General features: G+C 42.3%; 1 protein-coding gene across 3 annotated transcripts in view; it reads left to right on the top strand.

The window, feature by feature from the left end:
• Positions 1–27,718, top strand: part of FYB1 (FYN binding protein 1) — a 152,817-nt gene that overhangs the window by 56,353 nt on the left and 68,746 nt on the right. For 2 of the 3 annotated variants that reach the window (XM_011218980.3, XM_011218983.3), the window contains exon 2: positions 3,453–4,596. In XM_011218980.3, coding sequence (XP_011217282.1) covers positions 3,453–4,596 — 1,144 coding nt within the window. Of the gene's footprint in view, positions 1–3,373; positions 4,597–27,718 lie in introns of those variants that run through there. The other variant, XM_034656972.1, reaches the window with a different exon arrangement.

Raw genomic sequence — 27,718 nt, forward strand, 5'->3', positions numbered from 1 at the left:
ATAATAATAATGAAACGACTTCTAAAGCCAAGCAGCCATATAAGTGGTTACATACTGATAGAGTTGGGGCTATTGATTTGTCAGACATGTTAGTGTAAGCTCAGGGGCTATTCCTGTTTCTTCAAAGTGTCCTACATAAGAACGTATTACTATTGCTTTCCCTATCTTTCAATGTTCAATGAAAAGTTTAAAACTGTGGATAAACCAATCCTAAACTTAGTAACTCTATTATGTTATCCAGCAGTATATTTGTTTCAGTCACATTGATTTAAAATTAGAACATAATGTACATGCATTAACCCATTTCATACTGATTTAAGAACAAAACCCAGCGGAAAAATAGGTACTGCTATTATTCTCATTTTACAGATGAAGAAAACTGAGTCCCAGAGAGGTTAAGAAACTTGCTAGGTCATGTAGCCAGTAAATGGCAAAGTCAAGATTTGCACCCAAGTGATAATTCTAGAGCCTGGGTTATTAACCATGACCCTGCCCTGCCTCCTGGGTCTGGGTGGGCAGCTAAGAGATTACGTTCCAATTCCAAATCGACCACTTTCAAATTTTCTAGACTAAAACCAGGATGTGAAGTTTGACAATGGGTTAGTGTGTTTCATGGATTTTCCCCCATGAAATCCAAGATAAGAAGTTGCTGTGACTAAGAAGGATATTGCTTTAATCTTTTGGTTGCTGTTTCCTCTCCAGTGCAGTGAGAGAGGCAGGCCAGATGATTCCTAAGGCTTCTCTTGCTGTATAAAAATAGGAAACTGTCTTACATTATAAACACTTTTAGAGTGCCTTACAGAGATTAGTTGCATCGTCCAACAGCCCCATGACACGGCTTTATGATCTCTATGATAGAAGTGAGCAAACTAAGGCCCAGAGAATCTGTACCTTGCCCTAGGTTAAACAGCTAGTAAGATTCAAACCCAGGCAGTCTGACTTCCTAGTCTGTGTTATTAACTACCCTGCAATGTAATCTCTTGTTATAAATCTAGAATAAATTATGGATCTAGAATATAAATTGCAAAATATGGAATAAGTCCAGAATAAGAGTTCTTCCCTGGAGACAGACTTTCTTACATGTGGGGAGCTCATTTATTTTTTTTAGATTGATTGATTCATTTGAGAGAGAGAGAGAGCTCACACGTGCGTGAGCATGAGCTAGGGGAGGGGCATAGGGAGAGGGAGAAGCAGACTCCCACTAAGCAGGGAGCCTGACACGGGGCTCAATTTCAGGGCCCTGGGATCATGACCTGAGCCGAAAGTAGACGCTTAGCCAACTAAGCTACCCTGGCGCCCCAGGAACAAATTTTCGTACTATTACTTCTTCATGTATCTTGTGTTAAGGTTTGGAGTCCCCTTCAGCTCTGATCTCCTTGGGAGGGTTCAGGGGAGGACCCATCTGCTCCCATCATCCAACTGTCCCCAAACACCCAAACTCTCCTTATTCTGCTATCTTCCTGCCTATTGCCTCAGGGATTGTTCAAGGATTGCAGGAAATCACGGGGATAAAAAAAAAAAAAAAAGTGCTCAAGGAAGCAAGGTAGAAAACAAGATGTTTTCAGCAACTTGGAGATAGGGTAGTAAGTTGAAGGAGCAAAATTCAAGCTGGAAAATGCTGCTGTCATCTGATTTTCTTCTTCTAGTGCCTAAGTCCCTTTCTCCCATCCTGCAAATACATGGGCACTGCAGTTTGGTACAAAGAAAAACTCCAGCTGAGGGCATCATTTCTTTTAAATTGCTATTCACAGTATTCAGCTCAGTGCCAAGTTTTATTTCCCCAAATATGCATTAGAAGCCTGAAGGTGGGGCGCCTGGGTGGCTCAGTAGTTAAGCATCTGCCTTTGGCTCAGGGCGTGATCCCAGTGTTCTGGGATCGAGCCCCACATCAGGCTCCTCTGCTGGAAGCCTGCTTCTTCCTCTCCCACTCCCCCTGCTTGTGTTCCCTCTCTCACTGGCTGTCTTTCTCTCTGTCAAATAAATAAATAAAATCTTAAAAATAATAATAAATAAAAAAGAAGAAGCCTGAAGGTGTCAGGCCCTGGTCCAGGGGTTGTGGGGATACAAAAAGGAATGAGACCCTTTCTGGACCTCAGTGCCCTAGACACACCTGCCTGTGCATCCCTGTGCTCATAGTTCCTGGCTGTGAGCCCATGAACATGCTACTTAATATTTCTAATAATAATAGTTTCCATATATTGAGCCCATGCTCTGGTTTTGTGGTTTTGGGGTCTCAAAAGGCGAAATGTATTTGGGTATGTGGCCAGATAGGTGGTGGTAGGAAGAAAGAAAATGTTTTCTAGGAGAATTTTGGGTTCTGTCAGGTATATGACAGAAATGGATATTGGACATTGTCATGGATGTCATGGAAATGGATACTGTCACGGCTACATGTGTATCTTCAGTGATTTTTTTTAATGCTACTGATTTTCAAATATTCTAGAACTAGAAAACTTCAAATCCTTGCTTTGGAGAGAAAGAACGAGCACACCATGAATGTTTCCAGATTAAGTGGAAAGTCACCTTCACAGAGAAGGGTGACTATTTGCCTGCTTTCTTTACTGAGTCACATCCTAATTCTAGTCGAGAACAGATTTGTGTGGCAGGACTTCTCAGGAGTATTACATGTCCTTATAGAAGAGACGAGACTGGAGAAGCAAGAAGGCTGGATATGAGACTTCCCAGCCAGTCTCTACTGCTTCCCGGTCCCCTCCCCCAGCCTGAGCCCCCGAGACAGGACCACTCTGGAAGGTGAGCACATTGTGCCTGCTCATCTGGTTGCCCTTGAATCAGGAGCACTCGATATTTATAAATAAGTCGGGAAACTCACTTTCTACTTACTTATCCAAATGAGTGAGTTTTTCTGCCACATCTCCTGTTTACCAAGCAGACGCACCTTAACTGCAGACGGGAACAGGAGAGCTCTTGCAAACCACAGAGCTGTTAAACGTGGCCCTGCTATAGAAAGCATTCAACCTGAATTTACAGAAGAACTTACTTTCATTTTTTCAAGTGTAGTTTCTATTTCAGAGGTTCAACTGTAAAATATGGAAGGAGTCCCTTCTTAGCCACTTCCATATTTTTTTTTCAAGTGAAACAAAATAGATAAATGCCAAGTAAAGAGTAAATCCAACAGAAGAGGGGGAGAGACAGGGAGGCAAAGAAAAAAAAGGTCAATTATCACTTAAACAGAAATAAGCAAGTCAGTGTAAGACAAGCAAAAAAAAAAAAAAAAAAAAACCCTAAACAGTATCTGCACAACACTAGCCCTCCCCCTTCAAGAAACTCTCACAACCGATTTTGCCATAGAGGAAGATAAATGTTACAATGTCTCCCTAACCAATCAGCGACGCCGCAGGCCTCAGACCAGGAAGCCCTTCAGAGTGTAGTATTTTAAATTGTGCAATTAAGACTTCTGGCTCTCAGCTAGTTTTTGTTCCCTGTGCTTGTAGGATACAAAAGCAGATGTGAAGGCCCTCATGGCGAAGTTTAACACAGGGGGCAACCCCACGGAAGAGGTCTCTGTCAGCAACCGCCCCTTCAAAGTCACTGGGCAAAACTCACCTTCAGGAGTACAAGCCAGAAAGAATCTGTTCAACAACCAAGGAAGTGCCAGCCCTCCTGCGGGACCTAGCAACGTACCTAAGTTTGGGTCCCCAAAGCCACCTCTGGCCGTGAAACCCACGTCTGAGGAAAAGCCTGACAAGGAGCCCAAGCCCCCATTTCTAAAGCCGACGGGAGTGGGCCAAAGATTTGGACCGCCGCCAAACTCGGCCACCAGAGACCCGGAGGTGAAAGTGGGATTCCCGAAACCTCTAGGCCCCAAGCCCGTCACCGTGCCCAAGGATGATGCCAAACCCGTGTTTCCCTGGCCCCCTGGGAATAAGCCTTCGCCTCACAGTGCAAACCAAGACCATGACTTAAAGCCACCAGGCCCCAAGCCAGGGTCTCATCCTCCGGCCCCGGAAGCTGAGCAGAAGCAAGCGTTCCCCAGGCTGGCTGGGGTGAAAGGCAAGTTCCTGTCGGCCTCCCAAGACCATGACCCCAAGCCCCTCTTCCCCAAACCCGCCTTTGGCCAGAAGCCAACCCCGAGTACTGAGGACACCCACGAAGACGAGAGCCCCACCAAGAACGCATCTCTGCACAAAGGACCTCCGGCTCCCTTAGGAGCCAAGGCCAAAACCGGCCCCCAGGAAAATAAAGACCACGGGGGCGAGATGTCCAGTTCGCCCTTTTCTGGTGTGGTTCTGAAACCTGCTGCGAACAGAGGAAGCCCGGGCCTGTCCAGAAATGCTGAAGAGAAAAGAGAAGATAGGAAGATAGATGCTGCTAAGAACATCTTCCTGAGCAAGATGAATCAGGAAGAGCCGGCCTCTGGGGCTCCTCCTGCCAAGTTCCCTAAGATGCCTTCTAAGTTGACAGCGACAGGGCCGTGGAGCCAAAGTCAAGACAAGGAAAAGGGAGACAAGAGTGCAGCGACCCCCAGGCGGAAGCCCCTGCCTCCCTTGTTCACCTTGGGCCCCCCGCCACCGAAACCCAGCAGACCCCCACATGTTGACCTGACCAAATTCCTTAAAGCAGCCGCTTCTGGAAACAGTGAGTTCTTTTCTCGTTTCGCTAGTGACCATGGTTTTGTTCTACCGCAGAGGGTGTTCGACCCTCTGGGGGAAAAATTATACCAAGGAGCGATTCTATCCCTGGTACGCCTGTGTATGTGGCGACTCGGCTTTGGCACTTTTTTTCCTTTGGTGGGCAAGGTCGGAGAGGTAAAAATCCTCAGTTCTGCGAGAAAATGCCTCAGAGGCTGCCTTTGGCGGCTGGAGGGAAATATATGCATTTGATTGATAAATGGTTTTGCTTTCATTTACATCCTTAGCTGGTTTTCATTTCTGCTGAATGAGGCTGAGGTGTGTTCCCCTTACTACCGCAAAAGAGCTAGACAGAAAGATGAATAACCCTCTAAGTCGGGGCCTCTCAAACTCAGTTAGTGTTGATGCCCGGGGACGTGTGGCAGCGCCTGGAGGCAGTTCTGACTATCACGACTGGAGGGTGCTGCTGGCACGCGACAGGTGGAGGCCAGGGAGGTGGCTCTGTGCCCCACGCCCCCTGCAGCGGCCCCTCACAGCAAAGCCTCCAGCCCAGACTGTCAAGCGATTGTCAGTGTCCGAAAAGTCATCATGTGTTTCCTAAGCCCGATATTCAAAGAAAAGATGAGCAGGGCTCATGAAACACCACTTTCTGTTTGGTATTTCAGCTGTGTTCTGTTTCTCAGGATAAAGCTTTCTGAACTTGGCTGATTACTCAAATAGTACAGAACTAGGACCGTAAGCCAGACAAAGGGACTCATTAGTCTCCTTCTGGGAAAATAGTTTCATTTCCTACCGGAGATGGGACGATCCTATGGCACATGCTAAAATTTGATGCTGAATGACTTGATAAAGATTGGTGACCCCCGCACAGTGATGACAGAAGCTCATTTATGCCTGAAATGATTAATATTTTAGGCCAATTATGTGAAATTATTGTTTATTGTTGGGGAAGGTGGAGAAAGGATGCTTATACAGAGTGGCATAGGGACCACACCTCTATTAGACATATTTTTTCCCTTATAAAACTATGGCCTAATTAAAGAAGTTCTAGGTATAAAGGTGGTTTTTCTTTTCCAGCTTTGCAAAAACATCTTGCAATATATCGCTTATTGCAAACATCATCATGCAATAGATCAATATTCTTGCTGTTGATCGACAGATTAGTGATCCAACCCCCCCATTAATCTATCATGTAAAAAGCACATTTGAAGTGATGCCACAATCATCCATCTTCTAGAAAAATTCAGCCGTTATACTTGTGTCCTTCTCTGTCACCTTCTCATGTTAATACTGGTCCATAACTCAGAAATGTTATTTTTGTGAAAACTTCTAAAAGATCCCTTCCCTTAGTTCCTCTGTGCCTCGGATAAAAAGTTAGCTATCATAACCTCCATCTTATGGCTCTAACTTCAGACCAGGGAAACTGTGGTAGTGTTAAGCAGAAATCCTTGGGAGTTTTCTTCCACGTGCTCCATCTTTATTTCCACTCAGCTCCCAGGTTTGGGTGACAGTCACTGGTTGTCTGGTGTCATGCTGTTGAAATGTTAATGAAGTCCTCTAGCTCTATGGTTCTGGCAAGGTCAGTATCGAGCTTTCAGTGCAATAAAGTTCCAAGTGACCCAGGCAAAATTGCCTAGTAGGCAGAATGGATCCTTGCCCTCTTTCTCCTTTTTCCCCTATCATGACCTGCCTCCCCACTGCTCCGGTGCCCCAAGACACAATTTAGACTCTAAATCCTCTCATAATGTACCCCACCTCCAACTCCAATCCCTTGGGATGTATTATGCTCCAAAAGGGACCTTGTTCCCTCTTCATCCACCTCTTTCACAAATCAAAACTCAATCCTTCCTAATTTGAACTGACCTCAGGTTAGTGTCAGGATAAAGCAATCTGATCCCTAACTTCAAATTATGAATAACACCCCTTTAAAGCACATTTTTGTAAGCATTTAAATTTTTTTTAACTTTTTAGGAAGATTTTATTTATTTATTTATTTTAGAAAGAGAGAGAGAAGGAGAGAGGAGAAAAGGGCAGAGGGAGAGGGAGAGAGAGAGACACCCAGCTGAGCGTGGAGCAGGGCTCAATCTCATGACCCTGAGGTCCTGACCTGAACCAAAACCAAGAGTTAGATGCTTAACCAAATGAGCCACCAGGCCCCCCATAATTTTTTTAACTTATTTTTTTAAATAGAAATTACATCTAGCTCGAAAAACAAAAAACAAAAAAGCAGTAAGTATAAAATGGCATACAGTCCCTGTATGTCAGCCTCTGCCCCACAAAAACCACTTTTCTTAATTTCTGTGTCCATCCAGTTTCCTTAAGTTTATGTGAGCAAATATAAATATAGATACTAATTCCCCCAAATTTATACTCAAGAAGTAAAATATTATATGCAGTGCTTTGATCCTTGTTTTTAAAAAAAATTATAAAAATCTTGTATATCTTTTCATATTTTAATAAGAGGTAATTGAATATTCCTTAGAGTTGCATAATATTCTCGTAAATGAATGACCCACCTAATTGATTGAACATTGTGCATTATTTCCAGACTTTTTCTGTTTGAAATCATGCTACAAAAAATAACCTTGCATATGTGTCACATCTGTTATTTTCTGAACACGGAGAATTTCTTGAAAGGCAGGTCTGCCGACTCCTGATCCCAGCACTACTACTTTTATGAAACCATACTAAATAATGTAGCATTCTACTTAGGAAGATTAAGAATATACATTATTCAGAAAGTATATAGTGTTCAAATTAACCAATGCTTCATCTAATAACTCTGCAGGTTTGCAAAACTCTAACATTATTTTCTTAGCCTTCTACCTGATTCCTTCCTTTCCAGGTTCACATCCAGTTCCTTAAACCTCTTCCTCATACCTACCCTCCATCTTTTACCATCTTTGTCCAATATATTGGCCATTAAAATGTTTATTATTTATTGAGGACTTGTTGCATAGCAGATACACATTACCCTGTTCACTCTTCCCAAGAACCCAATGAAATAAGAATTCTCTGAAGAAACTAAAGCTCAGAGAGTTTGGGTAACTTGGGGCCATAACATGACTAAGCAGGAGTGGGACTGATGCTTAGGTCTCTCTGATTCCAGGGCCCATGTCCCCCTCACCATCCTCCTTCCTAGGCTTCCTTTCATGAAACACAGGATATCATGAGATAATAAATCAAGCATAATGGAAACTCAAAGAATCCTTACCCTTATGTGTGTGTGTGTGTGTGTGTGTGTGTGTGTGTGTGTGTGTGTTCTTTGGTTGAAACATCTGTTTTTTTGTTTGTTCATTTGTTTTTTACTACAAATACCACTATAAGCTACATGGAGACAGACACCAGTCTGCTTAACATTATTTATTTGGAGCATAGAAATAATATATTCTCGTTAGTTGCTCAGGTTTGTCATCCCTTCAAAGTCTATTTAATCAGAATTCAGTATTAATATTCTCTATAGCTTAGCAATTACTTTAACAAATTAGATAACCTCTGTCCATAGACTTGCACTCAGTTGACTAGAGCTTCCATGTGAAATGAATATTATTCACAGGGTCTACATTGTAGATCTACTTGGCTTACTTACTGGCAAACCATAAGCTTGAATATAACATATTGTTTTCCGAACATGAAGCTAAGAACTTTTTTTCCCCCAGAACCATTTGGGGCTACAAAAGCCTAAACTTTCAAAAAAAAATTCTAACATATCTAAATGTTCTCTGAACTAACCTTTTCTCTGGTTCCTTTTGGTTCCTGGTGAGAGGAATTCATCCTCAGCCTCACTGTGTGCCCAACCAGCAAAGTTTCAGTTGTTAAGATCCCTTGGCTTGACTATTGGTTTGCATGTGGTGTTAGTAATAAATCTGCTTAGAAATATTCCATCCAACCCTTATTCTGGTCTTGTTCTTAATACTGGAGAGAAACTAAGCCTCACTTTCCCTATGTAAGCTTTAACAATGGTCAGCATCCAGGCAACTGAAGGGGTAAGGCCAGCGTCCCAGCAGGTGTTAGCAAAGGGCTAGTAGCTTGACTGACCCCCTTCCTTATCTGCTCATGTAACTCTTCAACAGCCAACAACATTTTGGAACCTAAAGGTGTTTGGGCTATTTTCAGCAGCAAGGATGGGGGGGCAGGATTTCCTTCATACACCGTAACCTGTCTCTTTTCTCCTTCCCTTCACTCTCTTTTTACATATACTCTCTAAAATTGCCTTATTAGATATTATATATCACGTTACATCAATGTGTGTTGCTCCTAGTTATTACAAGGGAAAGGGAGTCTACACTCAAACACATTTAAGAAATTGGGGGAGGGGTAAGTAGATTCTTTACAGCAGGGTTTCCACAAACATCTGATACACTAGTGTGCACTTGGAGTCTAAGAACAAGATACCCTAAAAAACAGATCCCCGCACTCGTTTTCTCAATCATCTCACAGATTGGGCCATTTCAGAACACTGAAGAGCTAGAGGCAAAGCTCTGTGGTACACAGACTGGAAAGGAAGTTTCTCAAAAGCATGGGTCAGCTTCAGGGGGTAATGTTGCTCCGCTTTCTCACTGTCCAGGTGCCTGGGGCACCTCGTGGCTGGTATCCACTCTTACTTTCTGCTCCCGCCTGCGCCCACGCTACTTCATTTACCCTTCTTGGTCCCTAGGAAAGCAGTTTTCCATAAGACCTGTAGGTCTTTCTTCTCTTCTAGGTTGAAACTTCTGAGGAAGCACTATTCATTGGGCAACTTACCTGAGTTTAACCCTTAAACAGAAATGCCTCTGAAAGAGCATCCCCTCTCTTACCCACACAAGCCCCGTGGCAAGTCTAAAGAGTTTCCTATTCTTCATCTTTCTCCTCAAGTTCTCAACTTCCGCTCTTCTAAGATAAACCAGCTCCTCCATCTAAACCCTGTTCTCTCGAACAACCTGTTCCCCACTGTATTATCCCAACAGCATCCTTTGGGCTTTTTTAATCTAATGTTTTTATCATCATTATTAGCAATCTACATGGTCTTTATCTTTACATCCTGGCATTTAATTTTACTTGGAGCAGTCTGAGACCACCCTCAATTCTCCCCTTTGAAAATGACTATATTTTCTGTCTGTATTCCCAAAGGAATCTCTGTCTTTAAGGTTTAAAAACCTAGCCAAGATATGTCAATGTCAATCATTCCATCACCAGCATTTTCTGAGAGAAGGTGTGTCTGTTTTCGGGGATTTTCTCTTCCATATGCAGAGGGGTCACACCATTTCTTTTGATCTGGCTGACAGATGACAAATGCATCTCCATGTTCTAATCCAGTATGATAAGTTCACCAGCTCTGAGTGTTGTTTTTAATCCATCTTCTGTGGAGTGAAAGATAGCTGTGCTGGTCTTGGGGGCTGGGTGCTGTTATCATGTTCTGAGATTTTATTTTGGGCCCTATACCAGGGCAAGCCCATCCGTGGCAGCTCATCCCCTTTCTGACTCTGGTGTGATCCTGTCATGGTATTTAGGGCTTTCACGCTATAGGCTTCTCCGTGACCTTCTCCAGGGTGCTGACTCACCCCCGAGTCCACTTCTCCAACCTGGAGTGTATGAAGGAGAAGTCACAGGTTTTCCCAAAATCAGTGTCTTCCCCCAGTATTGCTTCTGGTTCCGGGGAACGAATAGAAAGCTTTATTTGTTTCCTATAACACCCGAGCCTTCTGTTTCTTCCCCTAGCCACCACTTTGTGAAATTTATCCAACTACGTTATTTTCCCTTTTTTTGCATGTGGTGGCCACAAGCGACTTTGGGATAATATTTATCTTGCCCTAATTTGTTTTTACAATTTTATTCGGGAATTGTAGGAGGGACATCCTGGAAGTCTTCTCCCTCATTACTTAATAGCAACTAAATATTTCAGTTATAGTCTAGGTGTCAGCAATATTTCCAAAGGGACCATCACTTCATGCCCTTCACAAGGCAGAAAGGAGACTCACATGAAGTGAGTGTCCACGGCTTGTGTCATATCCTCTGGACTATGCTTGGTCAAAGATGCTTAGATGACCACTCCGGGAATCTATTCTGAGGAGTCTTCAGGTCACAGTCAAGGTGAAGCAAGGGGAAGATCCAGCTACCTGATGGGTGTTTTACCTCTGGAGTGTGGTTAGTGTCTGACCTCTGAGAACCTGCGAATTCCCTGAGAGTCATCATAGTTTAAGCCTTTAACAGTCAATTAGTTTATACTTAGACCGGCAGAAGAATCGAATACTAGGTAGGAAAATGAGCCAGGAGGAAAGGACCCCTGGGGCTGACCTGTGAGGAAGGTAGTTTCCTCTCTTCAGGGTCTAAGTCATTCGGTCTTCGAAAAATCCCCTCATCATATTTAAGTTCCTGGTTCCTTGCTCAGTGCTCCATTTGGCTTTAAACTTCTTTCTTAACTGCTCAGGCACCAGCCAGTCTTTTAATATTAATTTTAGCACAAAACAGTCCATCCTTATTATCTAATTTACAGGGAAACAATTTCTTTACAGTGAGAGTCACCATGTCTGTAAGACAGACTATTGCTTCTCTTAGGGAAGAGAAATTTCTGTAAAACCTAGTTTGGAACAACATGCCATGATTTACCCTATTGCAGTAACTTCCGTGATCAAGCAAGCAGAAGTTGGTATATTTTTTAGCAGCTTACAATAGAAAATATGGAAATATTGCTTGATGCAGTGACATTGTCAACATAGCAGCATTTGTGCTAGATCAAAGAAGACGTGGCAACTTGTAACATAAATAAAAATTTTGTTTTACAATGACTGACTTACCCTTAAATAAAGTATAAAATGCATATGAAGCGATTTAATAGATACCAAATTTGATCAAAATTATTTAATTCTTAAAATAGTCACACAACCCAGAAAGGTAAACGCATTAAGATGAAATTGCAAATTACAGGAGAAAGGAAAATTAAGAAGAAAGTCAAATCTAAAGATCAAACACAAATATGTAATAGTCTAATAATTAAATACGTCAGACTCTTATTGATTTATTTTTAATTGTGTTTTCACACATTAAAAATTTTTAAAACCTAGATAGGAAGAAGGGGTAAATGTTATAATTCAGTCTGTTCTCTGGACAAGAGATATCTTGCCTCATATAACCTGCTAAAATTATTTCCAAGCCAGGCCAAATAAAACCTTTTTTTAAAGGATTGGATTTCCACAATATGCCTTTGCCACTAAAGGCTCCTTCTTTGTTTGCCTTGATGAAAATTATTTCTAAATATTATGGGTTTATAATATTTATGAATAACACCTCTTTGTGCATACGGTTTTTTTTATTTTCAAAACAAAAAGAAATTAACTTACGTAACACAAGTATTAACTCCAATTATTGGAGAACCGAAGTATACGTCAGGAGCAGAAATCCAGCTACCTGTTTTTACAAATATATCTGGAAATGTCCTATTCTTTTAGAGGAAGCACAATCATGATAGTTATGACAAGGCTCTAAAGCCCAGAGAACCATCTAGAGCACTAGATTCTTTGTTTTTCCAACATGTGAGATACAAGGAAGAGAGAAAGAGTCTAAAAGTTGGAGACTTTAACTGCCATGTTAACCACTAGCAAAAGGCAAAAAACATATTTCTCTTCCTTTTAAATTGCCACTAAAGAAAAAAGGTGATATTTTATTCTGTCTGGCATAGTGAAGGTAGAAAAAACATGCAGAACAGCCAACAGCGACAGATAGATACTATCAGGAAAAAAGTAACTGAAGGTGAGACATCTGGCTACAGAAAAAAAATCTGAAGAGAAAACCATACAAGGTTTTTCTTTCCCCAAAGCAAGAAGTGGTGCTGCAGAAACAGCAGTCTGTGTTTGTGAAAGCAGTCGGCATCCCTCGGCAGCTGCGCTGTCGCCTAGCACAACGGCCGTTTCAGCCAGCGGCACACGCCCGCAACCCAGCCTGTATCTTTCCAGGGGTGGCAGCCGGTCTGGGGAGGCACAGGAAAAGGGGCTTGCCGCAGAACACCACTCTTCTCTTGGGTTTCTTCTAGTTCTCAGAACCCTAACGTAGCTCACCTGATTTTCAAGAGCAACCTGTGTAGTGATATCATGAGTACGACCAGGCAACTAAAAACCTGTCCAAAATCATTGCAAGGCAGATAAATACCACAGCTATCCAAACTGTGTTGTGTGTTTATTCCCTTTGTTCTAGAAAAAAAAAATTTTTTTTTGCTTCTCTATTTTAAGTGGAGATAGAATCCTAGATTGATACCACAAGAGCCTCTCGTGGTGGTTTGTTTTTAAATCCTACAGTATTTTCTATTTTTCTTCCAAATTTTCACCTTAAAAAAATTGCTGTGCGCATATACTCTCAGTTACTGAGGGTTTAGACTGCGGCTTCTCCAGGACCCCCTTCTTCTCCCTGCTCTCCAGAACTTTAGTTGTACACACACACACATGCACACACACACACACACACACACACACACACACACACACGACTTTCTCCTCAGCCATTTCTTTAAAAGCAGTTTCATGTGGAAGGAGGATAAATCACGTTTAGAAAATAATTTCAGTCATTCATGTTACTCTAAATTAAAAAAGATTTTTCTAGACCCAATAGAGCAGTTTAATAGACAGGAAACGTCACTATTTTGTAGAAAGAGGCTGTCTTTGATTTCTCCGAAGCCTTGAGTCCGTAGTCCTCCTGGGGAGAAATTAATTGTGATCTGGCTGTGTGGCATGCAAGGAGATGAGGTTTCTAGATCTTCTGCTAGATCTCTATCTGCCTGTTGGGAACTCATGCTTTCTTCACTAACTCTGAGTGATTATCTACTGGACCAACTGGCCGTGCAGATTATTACAAGTTGATGTCGTATCTTAGTCCAGACTGCTATTACAAAAATACTGGTGGCTTAGAGACAACAGAAATTTATCTCTCACAGTTCTGAAGGTGGCGAAGTCCAAGATCAAGGTGCTGGCAGATTCAGTGTCTGGTGAGAACCCACTTTCTGGTTGTCTTCTCACTGCATCCTCCCATGGCAGAGCCATGAGGGAGCTCTCTGGGGTCTCTTTTATAAGGGCACTAATCCCATTCATGAGGCCATGACCCCAACAACCTCCTAAAATCCACTCTCCTAGCACCATCACACTGGGGATTACATTTCAACATTTGAATTTGGGGAACACAAACATTCAGTCTATGACAGATGGCCTGTGCCACTCAACCCAGCAAACGACATCTCTACCACTCCCCCAACCATTGGCCTCCCTCTTATTTTCCTGCTTTCTTCTTCATTCTCATCTTCTAAGCTATGATGATTTTTTTAAGATTGTATTTATTTGAGAGAGAGAGAGAGAGAGAGGGAGGGAGTGTGAGAGCAGGGAGGGGCAGAGAGAGAGGGAGAAGCAGACTCCCACTTAGTAGGGAACCAACACGGTGCTCGATCCCAGGACCGAGATCCCCACCTGAGCCGAAGACACTCAGCCAACAAAGCCACCCAAGCAGTAATTATTTTTTTAATCCTATTCTTTTCTATTCTTCCATATTATCACTGCAAATCTCCTTTCTTGGGTCAATGAGACCTGTTAGTAAAACCTACAGAAAATGCTGAGATTTATGGAGGCATGAGAACCAAAGAGGTTGCTGAATTCTGAACTACTAAGAAACCGTGGTTAATTACACGTGCCAACATGATTTTGAAATGGAAAACCTAAGGCAGAAAATAGAAAAGCTGCTGGTGTGCTTCTTAAAATCTCGATAAAGTTGATGCCAAATGCCAGCCCATGTTTCATGGAAAAATCAAACGGTTTACATGGAAGATCAATGAATGAGCACACGGCTTGAATTCTCAAGGTCACTTCAGGCTTCCAGCTCCAGCCTCCTCTATCTTGCATCAGTTTAGGAACTGCCTCTCTGCCCCTGCGCTGTACTGAAGTCACCCAAACAAGACTTGTAGTCTTTCCTTAGTTTTCACCCCAAACCCCTCACTGAAGGCATTGGTGTGCGTGACAGAAGTCAGAGAAGGTGTCAGACCCAGAAGTTTATTTACACTGTATCAAGGCTAAAAATTTAAAACTAGGCTAAAAATTCAAAAGCAGAGGGGCCCTGGGTGGCACAGCGGTTAAACGTCTGCCTTCGGCTCAGGGCGTGATCCCGGCGTTGTGGGATCGAGCCCCACATCAGGCTCCTCTGCTATGAGCCTGCTTCTTCCTCTCCCACTCCCCCTGCTTGTGTTCCCTCTCTCGCTAGCTGTCTCTATCTCTGTCAAATAAATAAATAAAATCTTTAAAAAAAAAATCTTAAAAAAAAAATTCAAAAGCAGAAAGGGGTTTTACAGCTCAGGCTCCCCTGCCATCCCCTGTGGTTCACCTTTCTGTTCCTATTTCTCTGAGCCCTCCTTCTTAATGGCAAAGAAGAATGAGAACACTCTCTGTCTACTTATTCAGAATAGTTCAGCTGTCTGTGATCCAAACCTCACACTCAACTATTACCTTCCTTCGCATATAAGCAGTTCTTTATTCACGGGTCACCTCCCCATTTCTTGTGAGGGTGGAAGGAGTTAGTGGGAGGGATGGCCAGTGGGGGAGGAAGTGGTTTTATTGTATATTACTATTAATGGCCATTGTATTACCAGGAACAAGCTGCTGATGAATAGATTATGCCCAGGGGAGTTTGGACAATCCCAGTGGAAGTACAGGAACTGAATTGTTCCGAGTTGGAGTGATAGTCAAGTTGTTTGACCTTCCTATCTGTTTTAAATGACTGATAACCAGGGATCCCTAAAAAACAAGAGTGCTAGAAAGTGGCTTTCTTCTACCAGACCTGGGAATTGAAAGTTTTCAGATTCTTTCCTGGACTAAAATACTAGAAGGATACCCATGAAAACCAATGTTCCTTACATGTGTTCCAGACCATTCTGACACTATGACACCAGATGGGTCTCTAAGGAGAAAGATGGCCAAAATGGATAGACATTCTGATCAACAATGTATGTGTCATATATTCAAAAGGAGTAAGAAACATTAAAATTGGGCCTTACTCTTTCCAAGATTCTCAGACTTTAAGTTGCATTAGGAAACCCCCAGTTTCTAGTTCAAGAAGCCACATGGGACCCAGGAATTGTGATACTTATCCACATCACTAAATGGCTCCAACTCAGGTTGTCCTTGGACCACATTAAGAAACACTGCAAGCTGTGAGAGCTATTACAGTTGGGGAGGGGTAAAGAGGATGGTGGGGAGAAGAAGGGTTTCTAAGCCATTGGTATTTTTCTGAAAACAAAAGAAATGCTATCACACTGAGATAGGACACTGAAAGTTGGTGATTACATCCAAACATGGAAATGAGGGAGTGATCTGTTTAAGCAAACAGCCAGTATCCTATAGCTCAACTTAAAAATTTGCTTAGTTAGGGAAAGTGCGAAGTGCTCTTCAAATATCTAACATCTAGAGGGCTGGTACCAGAATCCTAGAGGTTCTTTCCCATGTCAGGCACTCACCTGCTAGCTGCTGGATCACAAAGACAGCCAGGGGTCACTGAGGGGTATCTGGAGCCCTTAGAGGGCTTTAGCTAGTTCACTGTTTTCACAGTGAGTGGTTAAATTGTGCACGTCGGCTGACTGGTGGCTGGCCCACAACCAGCTGGCCCAGACACTCCTCCTGGAAGAGCATAGGGCTCCTTGCACAGAACACCTGTAACCAAAGACTCTGCCACTCTCTTCCCCTCTTTCCTTTCTTCCTTTTTTCTGTTTTCTGTTCCCTTTTATTTTCATCTCTTTTCTCCCCTTCTGCCACGCAGCGGCCTTCAGGTTAGCTCAGCACAGTGTTTTTACATGGCACATAGGATTACTACTCATCAAATTAAAAACCCACATTTGGCACTACTGGTAGTGTGCAAGGCAAAGAAAAAAACGCAAGTGCTCCCTAAGATAAACAGCCTTAGAAAGTCTGAATAACTGGGCACCACTGTAAGAGCTGCAGTTTTGTTGATGGAGGGAGGCCAGGAGGACCAGGGAGCTCATAGTCCTGCCCTACGTGACTGCTCTTGTTCCCTTGGGAGGTCTCTGTGTTTGGTCGAGCCCTCACGCTCCCCTCCACCCAAACTGACCAGGAGGGCTAAGGGATAAGCAGAATCAAAAGCTCTGGATGATTCTCTGCTCTCAATCTGGTCACTGCTCAAGTGCAACTCTACTGGCCTCGTTTCCCCACCATGGAGATAGCATCACTTGGTAACAATGTTCATCTTTCCCTTCAACGATGTTTTGTGTATTACGTATCTAATCTTTAAAATAGGCCTATGTTAATATAGCACTTAAATTAAGCCAATGAAAAAGAAAGCGAGGCGGTTGTCCTAAACTAAACTAAAGGGCACCTTTCCTCTGTAATGCTCTTTGGTTGCTCTTCAAAGGAATACGAGTCTGAAGAAAAACGCTCTCAGGTTTTGATGCTGCAGACAAATTCCTGCATCTGTGAGTCTAACGACAAAAGGAGAGGGTGACTGTGGCATAGATAAAAAGAAAAAAAAAGGTAGCTTTTCGAGCTTGTCACTATTTTTGTAAGCTGGAAACTTGTTTTTAATCTTGCTGCAAAGTTGATTGAAGAGCCTGCAGGCAGCACCATGAGCACGTAGTGATCTATGAGAAGTGAGATGTATTATAAAGACAGGAGCACCTTTTGGTTTTGAAAAGCACAGTTTACACGATTGTTTTCCATCAGGGAGCGTTCAAAGCAGAGGCTTTGTTGCTAGAGATCCTCGGATTCCTATACAAGGTCCCACAGTTCCTGTGGACCCCAAGGAAGGTTCTTAGCCCCCTTCTACCTCAGGTTTCTTGTCTGTTAATAGAGATAAGTCTCCTCTGTTGTTGGGTTATTGTGGGGATTAAACAGAAATGTACAACATGCCAAAATGTATTTAGCAGGGTTCCTAGTATATCATAAAGACTCAAGTCATTGGCCACAACTTAATTACATTTATAGAAGGGGGAAAGGAGAATGCTCAAATAAAGACCCTATTGCAAAATAGGTGAGTGGGGCACCTGGGTGGCTCAGTCGGTTAAGCATCTGACTCTTGGTTTTGCTCAGGTCATGATCTCAGAGTCGTGAGATCTAGCCCCATATCAGGCTCCGCCCTCAGCATGGAGTCTGCTTGGGATACTCTCTCTCCTTCTTCCTCTGCCCCTCCCACTGCTTGTTCTCTGTCTCTTTCTCAAATAAATAAACAAAATCTTTTAAAAAGGAAAAAAAAAAAGAAAAACAGGTGATTAACAGATGGTGGCCAAAAGCAGCTGCCTCGGGAATCAGTCAATGCCAGAAAAAATGTCAGCCAGTTGTTGCAGACGTTAAATCACATTTTAATTTATTTAAACACACATAAAAGATTTTCATTATCACTGTATCAGCTTGATCTTTTGAGGTGCAATATCTCTTTGCATCTCTCTTGCCACATCATTCTTTCTTTCAGTGTGAGTTCTACTATTTGTTGACTTGAGTCCTCCTTTCTTGGCACCGGCTTTTCTGGAAAGTGGAGCGTCTTTATTTGTGTACAGGTGGTAGTGGAGATTCAGTTAGATGGTTTGCTGTTTCTGCTTGTGCCCCCTGCTTGAATGAAGAGCCCGAGTTCAGTGGAGTGAGGGAGTGGCTGAGTGAGCCCTTTCCTGGCTAGTCATTGCCAAGGACAGCCCTTTCCTCCTGGACATTGCTGCAGCTGGAGCTCTGTTCAGCTTCATCATTCTCTCAATTCCTGTTGTGCAGAAGTCCAACACCTGGCTATAAGTGCTTTGCTCCCCCAAGTGCACCCCTGGGCCCCTCGCTGCCCCCAGCATTCTCCATCTCTGGGTATAGAGCCCTCTGGGTGAGCTCTCAGTCTTTATGGCCCTCTCTCTTGTCCTCTCATTGGGATTCTATTTCCTCTTTGAGCTGATCTATCTTTAAATCTGCCTTTTAGGGGGGCTCCTGGGTGGCTCAGTTGGTTGAACATCTGATTCTTGATTTCGGCTCAGGTCATGATCTCGGAGTCCCAGGATCGAATCCCGTGTTGGGCTTGGTACTCAGCCAGGAATCTGCTTGAGATTCTCTCTCTCCCTCTCCCTCTTCCCCTGAGCCACTCATTCTCTCTCCTTCTTTCTCTCTTTCTCTCCCTCTCTCTAAAGTAAATAAATAAATCTTTTTTAAAAAATAAAATAAATCTATCTTTTAGGGATTCCTCATGGCTTCTCGTCCACTAGGTCTTTACTTTCTTGTTTTCCAGTATGTTTATGGTTGCATGTTTGTTTGTTATCATCACTTTTCTTTTTGCAGCATTTCTAGAGATTTGGGGTGAGCAGAGCTTACCACAGCATGTAGTCAGCCTGCCATCTTGACTGGGAACTTTTAATCACGTATCTAAGGGGGAAAACATTAATAGGACTTTTAACCATTGTAAAGCATCAATATCAGAAAAAACCTAATGGGTCATCTTGAAGGAATCATCTAAGGTTTGGGTTTCCATGATGTCAAAAAACTGAAAAATTCAGCCATTCATAAGGATTGATAATGTGTGTATGCCAGTGTAGAGTCTGCGCCTAATAACAGTAAATAAGACAAATGTCCTAAAGAAGCTAATTGTATAGTTTTTTCACTTTTTTAACTAGGTTACAAGAAATACAATGTTTATGTATAATGAATACTTTCCCCTATCTCTAAGGATTTAAAAGACCTAAAGAAAGAGCTTTGAGAAATGTGTTGAGTGCTTTAAATGACATATAATTTATCATTTGGAATTTTAAAAAGTTATATACTCTTCAGTCTGGAATCTTACTGTATAAATGTTAACAAAATATAAGCTGGAATCAAAGTCAACTAAAGTTGGGTCAATATTGTTTTTACTTAAAGTGCTTTCCATTTAGTGAAAAAAATATGTATAAATTGATGTTGAAAGATATCCATTGGGTAGAGATTAATTAATTTTTGATAAGTGTGATAGAGGTAATTTCTATAAATTTTTATAGCTTGGTCACAACAGGTTGTGCATTATCTCTCACTTCTCAGAGAATTCCCTGGTTCAAAATTTATATCCAGCAAGTATCTCCCTATAACACCATTAAAATAAATTTGGGGACAAAGGGTGAACCATCAAGAAATACGTACATTTACTGAAGATTTTTGTTGTTGTTGTTACACCAGCAAATTGATGGAAGTTACTTCCATCTTGATTTAACACAGAATATTAAAGGAAAAGCCCAGTTTTCGATAATGGTAGCACATTTAATAGCATATTCTACAAATATGAAATTAGTCTTTCTATCAAATGGACTAATCATCCAATGTGAAAATTCTTTGGGAATTTTCTTGAAAAGGCAAGAAAGCTAACCTTTTCATAGTCTGTGAACGAACAGAAAAAAGAGAAATTTGTGTCAATTATACATACTACCCAATAGTTTAGGATAGTCTCATTCAAACTCATCAAAATAACCCATTTAACTTTTGTTTTCAATTTTTCACCTTTTAGTAGCTTAAAATGATTTAAACAGTCAGCAACATTGATTTTATTAAGATAGGAATACCTCTTAGTAGAAGAAAACTCACCAAACTTTCTTTTGATTCAAATAATTGAACGGGTTATTATTTTAACTTTTTGTAATTCTATTCAAGTACAACATCGCAAAATGTTTCAGACTTCATTGATCAATTCATTGAATTATAATTCATCTCAAAATTTTGGCAACTGCCTGCTTCAGATAGTTTTGTGAAAAATATAATCAGATTTTCTGGTATGGTCACAAAGTCAGCCTGGAACATTCGTTTTTAACACATTCCTATGTTCTTTCTAATAATTAAAAATTGGCTTTTCTTTTAAGTTGCTAAATAGAACTGGGTTTTCCATTAGATGAAGTAAATTTTCATCACCTCAAAATACCTCACCTGACACCTGTTATAAACTTTTCTTTTTCCCCTTCATTTCTCAAGGCATTATTTCTCCCACCATGGCCTGGGGATCATCTACACCAGGATAGGCTCAGGCACTTTTAAAAACTTAAGAATGCTGCCCCCTCCACCTCCACCCCAGTTCCATCACCACCGTAGGCTGCTTGCTAAATCAGAACTACTGGCCTTGGGGCCTATGTAGTTCCATTTTTTAATAACTTGCCCAAGAGATTCTCATGCACTGTGACAATAGAAAAAATTTAACTCAAATCAGCCCTTCTTTAAATGGCAAATACTATTTTATATTTTGTAAAGTCAAGAACAGATTGTTTTGAGCAGTGTTGGGAATTCATTTGCCTTAAGGAAGCCCCTAACGGGATAGGGATGGGAGGATGGATATATCAAGGGAAGGCGTATCTTGTAAACCAGTTAGTTGGTCTGAACCATTCCAGACCATCTTGTCATAGACACCAGGCTGTCCTGACATGCTGCTCAAGCTAGCATTTGGCAGTGGACTTGTGTAAAATCATAGAAGACTCCTGGACAGCACTCAGTCTCCCATCATGCTAGGAATCCCAGCCAGTCCTCCTGTGAGAGGCTAGGATCTTGGGACAGGTCCTCACAAATCAAATGCATATATTAAAATCATGTTCAGCTGTGACTAACGATCCCTTGGATACAACCATTTTCCTTCCTGGACCAGAGTCTGAAAGTACCTACAAAGGGAAACATACCAAGAGGAGGCATCAGGACCTTTGAAGACAAACTTTGTCAGTTTAGTTCGGCTTAGACCTAGGGCTGCCAACAGCGTGTCTCCTTTTTCCTAAGAAGACAATTCTACCTGAACAATATTTGAGGATAATGAAATTTTCCTGAAACACCTTGAAAAATTAATAATAACAACAAATAAAAAAGGAAAAAAATACCACAAAAGTGAGTGAGACCGAAGTGCCAACTTTAGTAGGGGAAATATTGGCGTGAAGAAAGTCTTCTCTTAATCCACTCCCCTACCTCTAGCCGGACACTGTATTTTACCACATATTTGACATCACCCACACACCAAGGACCCTGACCTTCAAAGAGCTTAAGTTATGGCTCCTTGTCTTCACTCTGATTTGGATCTGTGATGACCTAGTTAGCAAGGGATATGATAGGGCTAAAATATGCTGCTTTCCCACATTGTACCTGCATCGGTCACACTAACGCAGTTATAATGATGTCCATGGTCTGAGTTTCTTTGAACGCCTTCTAGTTAATTAAAACTTACGTTGAACAAAGGTAGATCTAAATAAAAGCATCTATTTTTATTTCTTAGAGGCACCTGCACATTGTCTCTGGAAGCTTCCTCAAATTTTAGTGAAACCAGATGACAGTGGTGTATAATATTTGGTCACACCACACACACATACACACACACATGCATTGTTAATGTCATCTGTACATGCCACCTGCTCTCCATTCACAACCACATGGTTTAACGAACAATACGAAGGTAAGTAAGTTTGCAACAGAGATAAAGGGATAAAAGCAGTAAAAGATGGGATGAAGGAGGGAGGCAGGGACCAAATGTGTTAGGCCACAATCAGGTTTGGGGCCTTTTGCCTGAAGGTGAGGGTGATCTGGTCAGATTTGGTATTTGGGAAGGATTGTTCTAGAAACAGTATAAAGAAGTTGGAGACCATTGCATTAATCCAGGCAGGAGCTTGAACTAAAGAAGTGGCAGTAGAGATGGGACAAGAGGATGGATCTGAGAGAGATTTAGATGAGAAAATGATGGATTAGCCCTGTGGGAGGACCATGATTTTTATTTTGAACAGATTCAATTAGAAGAGTCTTTGAGATGTCAAATAGGCAGGTAGTTACAAGGGTCTGGAACTCATAGAAAGCTTCAGTTCTCTCTTTACATTGTTGACACATCAGCCTGCTTCTTGGGACCCAATGCTTTTCCCAGTTTTTACATTTCTGTCTGATAGACTATTATCTAGATCTGCACTGTCCAATACAGTAGCCACTAGCCACAGGGGGCTGCTGAAATTGAAATAATTAAATAAAATGTAAAATTTAGCTCTTCAAATACACCAGCCACATTTCATTTGTTCAATAGTCATCTGTGTCTAGTGATTATAGTACATGACAACACAGATACTAAACATTTCCATCATTCCAGAACATTCTACGGAACAGTGATGATCTAAAGACCTGCTGGTACTTCAGTCACATCTCCAAAACTGAATTAGCGTTTCCTGCAATATCATACCAGTTACATTCTATATGGTGTTAGTCATTTCTGCACCTGAACCCTTGTGTATCATGAGTTCCATGAAAGCAAGGACCCTGCCCTACTCAATTCTCAAGACCCCTTACACCCAGCAGAAAGCCTTTGTACTATGTGCTTAGCAAGCGCTGGCTGAATACATGAGTAACTGAGTAAGCCAATATCTAAAATTCTGTTTCAAAAACATATAGAAAAATAACCACTTATGTAAACTCTTAGATTTTGTGCTGATGATATAGTTACTGAACATTGTAAATATAGAGTAATATAACCTTATAAGATGGCTTATAAGATGGCATCAGCATGAGAGTTTATCACACATAATTAGAACGTGATCAGAGCAGAGGCAGGAGAGGTAGAAGGTAGAAGGCATTCTCTCCCGTTGCCTTCTGCCCCTGCCGCACTCAGTATTGGGCAGACCAGCCTTCGGTGGGTAACACCTACCAGCAGTTGCCACTTCATGGAGACAGCAGCAGCAATAGTGTCCGTTTCTATAACATCTCTGCTTCTCTATGTCATGTGCTCTTCCCCAAAGAGTCAGAACTGCTGGCCATACAACCATAGTTGTGGTGAGAATTCTGCCCACATCATCTTCCTGGGACTGGTCAGTGTCACGATAGGGACTTCCCTTAAAGTCTTAGTCAACATCCAACCTCCATATGCTCTTCATAGTGTTGCTGCAAACAATGCCCCCACCATACATGAGGATGAGAGGACTGAAATAGGAATTAAGTGTTAGCGGAAGGCCTGGAAGGAGTGAAGAGGCAAAGGAAAATGGAGTAGGACAAGAGAGGCAAAGCTTGAGTAGAAACACGTCCCTCCTTCTTTCTTCCAGCTGCATGATAGGGTTTAATAGAATGGTCCTGTTTATGCAGGAGGAAGAGGTAACTGTAGGCGGGGAATCATTATTTTGGACATGGTGACCCATTGGGGAATGGTGTGCTTGCAGATCGTAACAAATCGTCATCAAGCACCAAGCATGTGCTAGGTGCCAGACTAGACCCTAGGGATCCAACAGAGGATCCTGCTTGTCCCATAAGAGGAGCAAGTCAGTGGGCACCTGTACTGCCCCGGTAAGCGCTAAGGTAGGGAAAGCACAAGTCCCATTGGTAGGAGACTTAGGGACTCCTGGGGTGTCTGAGAAGAAGGCTACCTGTTGGAACTGATGCCTAAGCTGAGCCCCAAGAGTAGGCATCACCCTGGCCAGTGAGGGAAGAGGAGAGAGGCCCAGGAGCAGGTGCAAAGTTCTGGACAGAAGTGCCAAAGGCAGTGCCAAAGCACAGTTTTCTGTAACTTAACAGTATCGGCCAAAGAAGTGTGGGAAGTAAAAAGTTACTGAAAAGATAAACCCTGCATACTCTTCCCTGTCCTCTAGAAATGAAAAAGAACCCCATTTCCCCCCTTTTTTTTACTCTACCCCATGTTTCTTGCTCCTCCACAGGAATGCAAACCAATCCTGCTGTCGGACTACGACATGGGGGCTGGGGCAGGGTGGTCAGCTAGCTGTCTCTGCTCTGGAACAAAGCTGGTTGCATTTCGTTCCCATCTCTAGCACTCGGTAGCTGTCAGTCTTTGGGCAAGTTCAGAATTTGCTTGCTTCCTCTCCTACAGATGAGAACAATAATGCTACCTACCTTCTGCAGTCTCTGAGGAATTACGTGAATTCTTCCAGAAGCTGAGCTTTTAGTGCCAGGCATCAGAAAGCACTCTACAAAGGTTATCTGTTGTTACTATTTTGAGCTAAGAAGACTCTTGTTTGCTAATGTGGAAACCAGTGTTTAGCCTACATTTCCATTGGAAACAACTTACAAACTTTTCTGTACCCCAACCCACTGAGAGTCAGGGCTAGGAAGAAGATTTTAAAACCCAGCAAGTGTTCTATGTGTTCCACAAGATGACATGTTTCCTACAATAAGGGATTTCCCAAGATTATGAAAAAATTTTCAGGTACCTATCAGAAAATTATTGCAATATGTTAAAAGATTTGGACCCTGAGCCTTTTGACTACAGCATCTGAATAAGTACTCTGATCTTTGAGCCTTAGAAAAATTTCACTGCCATAAAGTGCTTGGAACCCCATGAGACATGCAGAACAGGCTCGATAAAAAGGTTAGATGCTATCTCGGAATTGCCCATCTACTTTGAGTTCTCCGGGATGTTAATAATGTTATAGGGAAAAAGTAATTCAAGTATGTTTGGGAACTCCTGGGTCTAGCAAAGTTCAATTCATAATTTACTGTAAGGTCTCTAATACATTACTGGGCATTAAGAGTATCCAAAATGAGCATATAGTTTGTGGCAATTTCCAAATCATATTTGACCACACAACTTTTTTGTTTCTCTCCAAGTAGTTCGGCAGGACCAATGTTCCTGGGACCTAATTTTGGAGGAAATTCTGTAGGAGATAAATGCAGAGTGAGAGCTAATACTTACAATTCAAATTCACCCGTGAAAAAAAATATTTTGTGTTTGCGAGAAAAGTTATTTTACCATACAGAGCAGAAACAGCATAAAACGGAACTTGAAGTCATTGTTCTAAATCTTAATTTGCTTGAGATGGGGAAGCTGAGTGAGAACAGCTTTGCAAAAAATATGTCACCAGTCAAGTAGGAAGTGGGCATTCTTGCAGCTTCTAACAGCTTCAGCCACTTTGTTGTTCAGAGCCGGAGCTGCAAGGCTTCTGATCTCGGAAAGTACACACGCATGCATGCACGTACAACCCCGAGAACGTGAGGGAGATGATGAAGAGTGTTGGGGATTTGGGTGGCACCCTTTTACATATATAGTTTAAGGTTCAAAAGTTGGCAGTGAAACAATTGCAAAGCTTGAAAAACTTGCTGGGGGGAAAATGGTTTTGCATTTGAAATAATTCCCTGATTCTATACCAACCAGCAGTTGGAGCATTTGTAGTGAATCTCATCAGCCCATGGTTAGTTAGTAAATGGGACAATGTAGTTGTGGTTAATGTTGAGAGATTCCATCTGGAGCCCAACTCTATCAACTTGGGGGATATTGGACAAGAAATTTCTTTGACCACCTTCTCATTTGCAAAATGGGAAGGGTAAATTAGACCACCCCGAAGGGACCTTCCAGCTCTATAGATCTGTGAAATTGAAGGAAGAAGTAGGTTATAAAGCTCTTCTGGATGTTAATTCCCAGGAAACAGAAACATCTCCGGAGAGCAGGGGCATTGTAGTAAGACGACAGCAAAAAAACAATCAGCTCTAGAGGTTAGCCACAGCCCTCAGGAAACCAGATAGGTGTCTAGGCCCTGGCCTATGTATGCGCCACTGTGTAATGTTACTAAATTCAGGGTGATGGTTCTGAAGTAGTGAGTGTGGACCATGAATGCCTAGAAATAATGACAGCTGTCAAAAAGTTCTATTCCAGTATTACCAGGGCAAAATTCCTGAGACAGAGTCCACATGTTTCTTTTTTTTTTTTTTAAGATTTTTATTTATTTATTTGACAGAGATAGAGACAGCCAGCAAGAGAGAAACACAAGCAGGGGGAGTGGGAGAGGAAGAAGCAGGCTCATAGCGGAGGAGCCTGATGCAGGGATCGATCCCATAACGCTGGGATCACGCCCTGAGCCGAAGGTAGACGCTTAACCGCTGTGCCACCCAGGCTCCCCAAGAGTCCACATGTTTCAATGTCAGAAATACTACATATATGAGAGTGAGGATAACTGCTTTCCTCCGTGGGTGCCTAATGCCTAATTTAAATTATAACCTCCCAGTCTGCCTACACCATCTCAGTTACGATGGGTTTGAGAGGCCAACCGAAATGACTAGCACGTGAAATTACTTAAGAAAAATCAAGAAATCATGTTGCTATTTTTAAATTACTTTTAACAAAAAGCCTCATTTCTAAAAAACCCCGATGTTTTTATCTTTGTTTCTCTTCCCACCATTTATGATTGTCTCAAGAGATAAGCAATATTTATCTTTTGAAAGATGGGCACTTTTAAAGTCAAGCCACTCGTGATAATTGGTGCCAAAGGAAGACTAATCATATGATCATCCAAAACAGCGAGTTCTTAAACGTTCCATTGTGTGAAAGTACGGATTTGGTGGATGCTGTTGGGTAGAGTCGAAGCACCATGCCTTTCAGATCATGCTGTTCTTAGGTGGATATAAACGTGACTTGGGATTCTCTGCATACAAGATGACAGTTGTGAACAGGCCACTGTGGGGCAGCAGAGTGAGCTCTAGTGGAAGGGACGCTGCACTGCTGTATTTAGAGAGAGCTGATGCGTGCTCTGCACCTGCCTCTGGAGCATGTAACCTCTGGATCTCACTCATACATAAAACAAGCTGTTTGGTTTTCAGAAAGGCCACTGGCCATCTGGGACACACTATTCCTCATTGAACACAACTGTTTCGCTTAGTGCAGGAATTTTTGCCTCTTTGACTTCTAGCCACTGAAAAGCCATTGCAGCAACCCTCCTCCCCCACCCCAATTCCAAATGCATCCTTGGAAGCTGGTATAGCCACTCGGAACCAAGACTGGCCAGGAGGAGCAGTGGGCAGTCATAAGTCTGCAGTTTTAAACATCTTAGAAACATCCTACAGCAAGAAAGCCACACAAAAAGGCGCCCTAACAGTTGAGCGCACTTTGGAGTTATAGAGCAGCAATTCCATACACTTTCACAGCAAACTTTTGTCATTCTTCTCTTCTTCTCCAGAAGAAGGCAGGGGTTTTTTCCCACTGAGGTCAAAAGAAGCCCCCAGCTAGTTACAACCATCCGGCACCCCCACACTCCAGCCCGTGTCAACCATTTTCATCTCCAAACAGTCTTGATTCAATCCAGCCCAGCTATGGCTCCTGTTAGGCTCGTGCGTCCACTGGAGTTTTCCCGGAACCCTGTCGCATAGATGGTTAACCCACATGCTGTTAACGTACTGCCTACTCCACCAACTGGGTCCTTTCTTTGATGTTTTCTTGGATTCTCCATAAAGGCTGACCAGTCAATGTAGCGTCTGCCTGGGTGAATC

The sequence above is a fragment of the Ailuropoda melanoleuca genome, chromosome 3 (assembly GCF_002007445.2).
Source record: "Ailuropoda melanoleuca isolate Jingjing chromosome 3, ASM200744v2, whole genome shotgun sequence".
Classification (NCBI taxonomy): domain Eukaryota; kingdom Metazoa; phylum Chordata; class Mammalia; order Carnivora; family Ursidae; genus Ailuropoda; species Ailuropoda melanoleuca.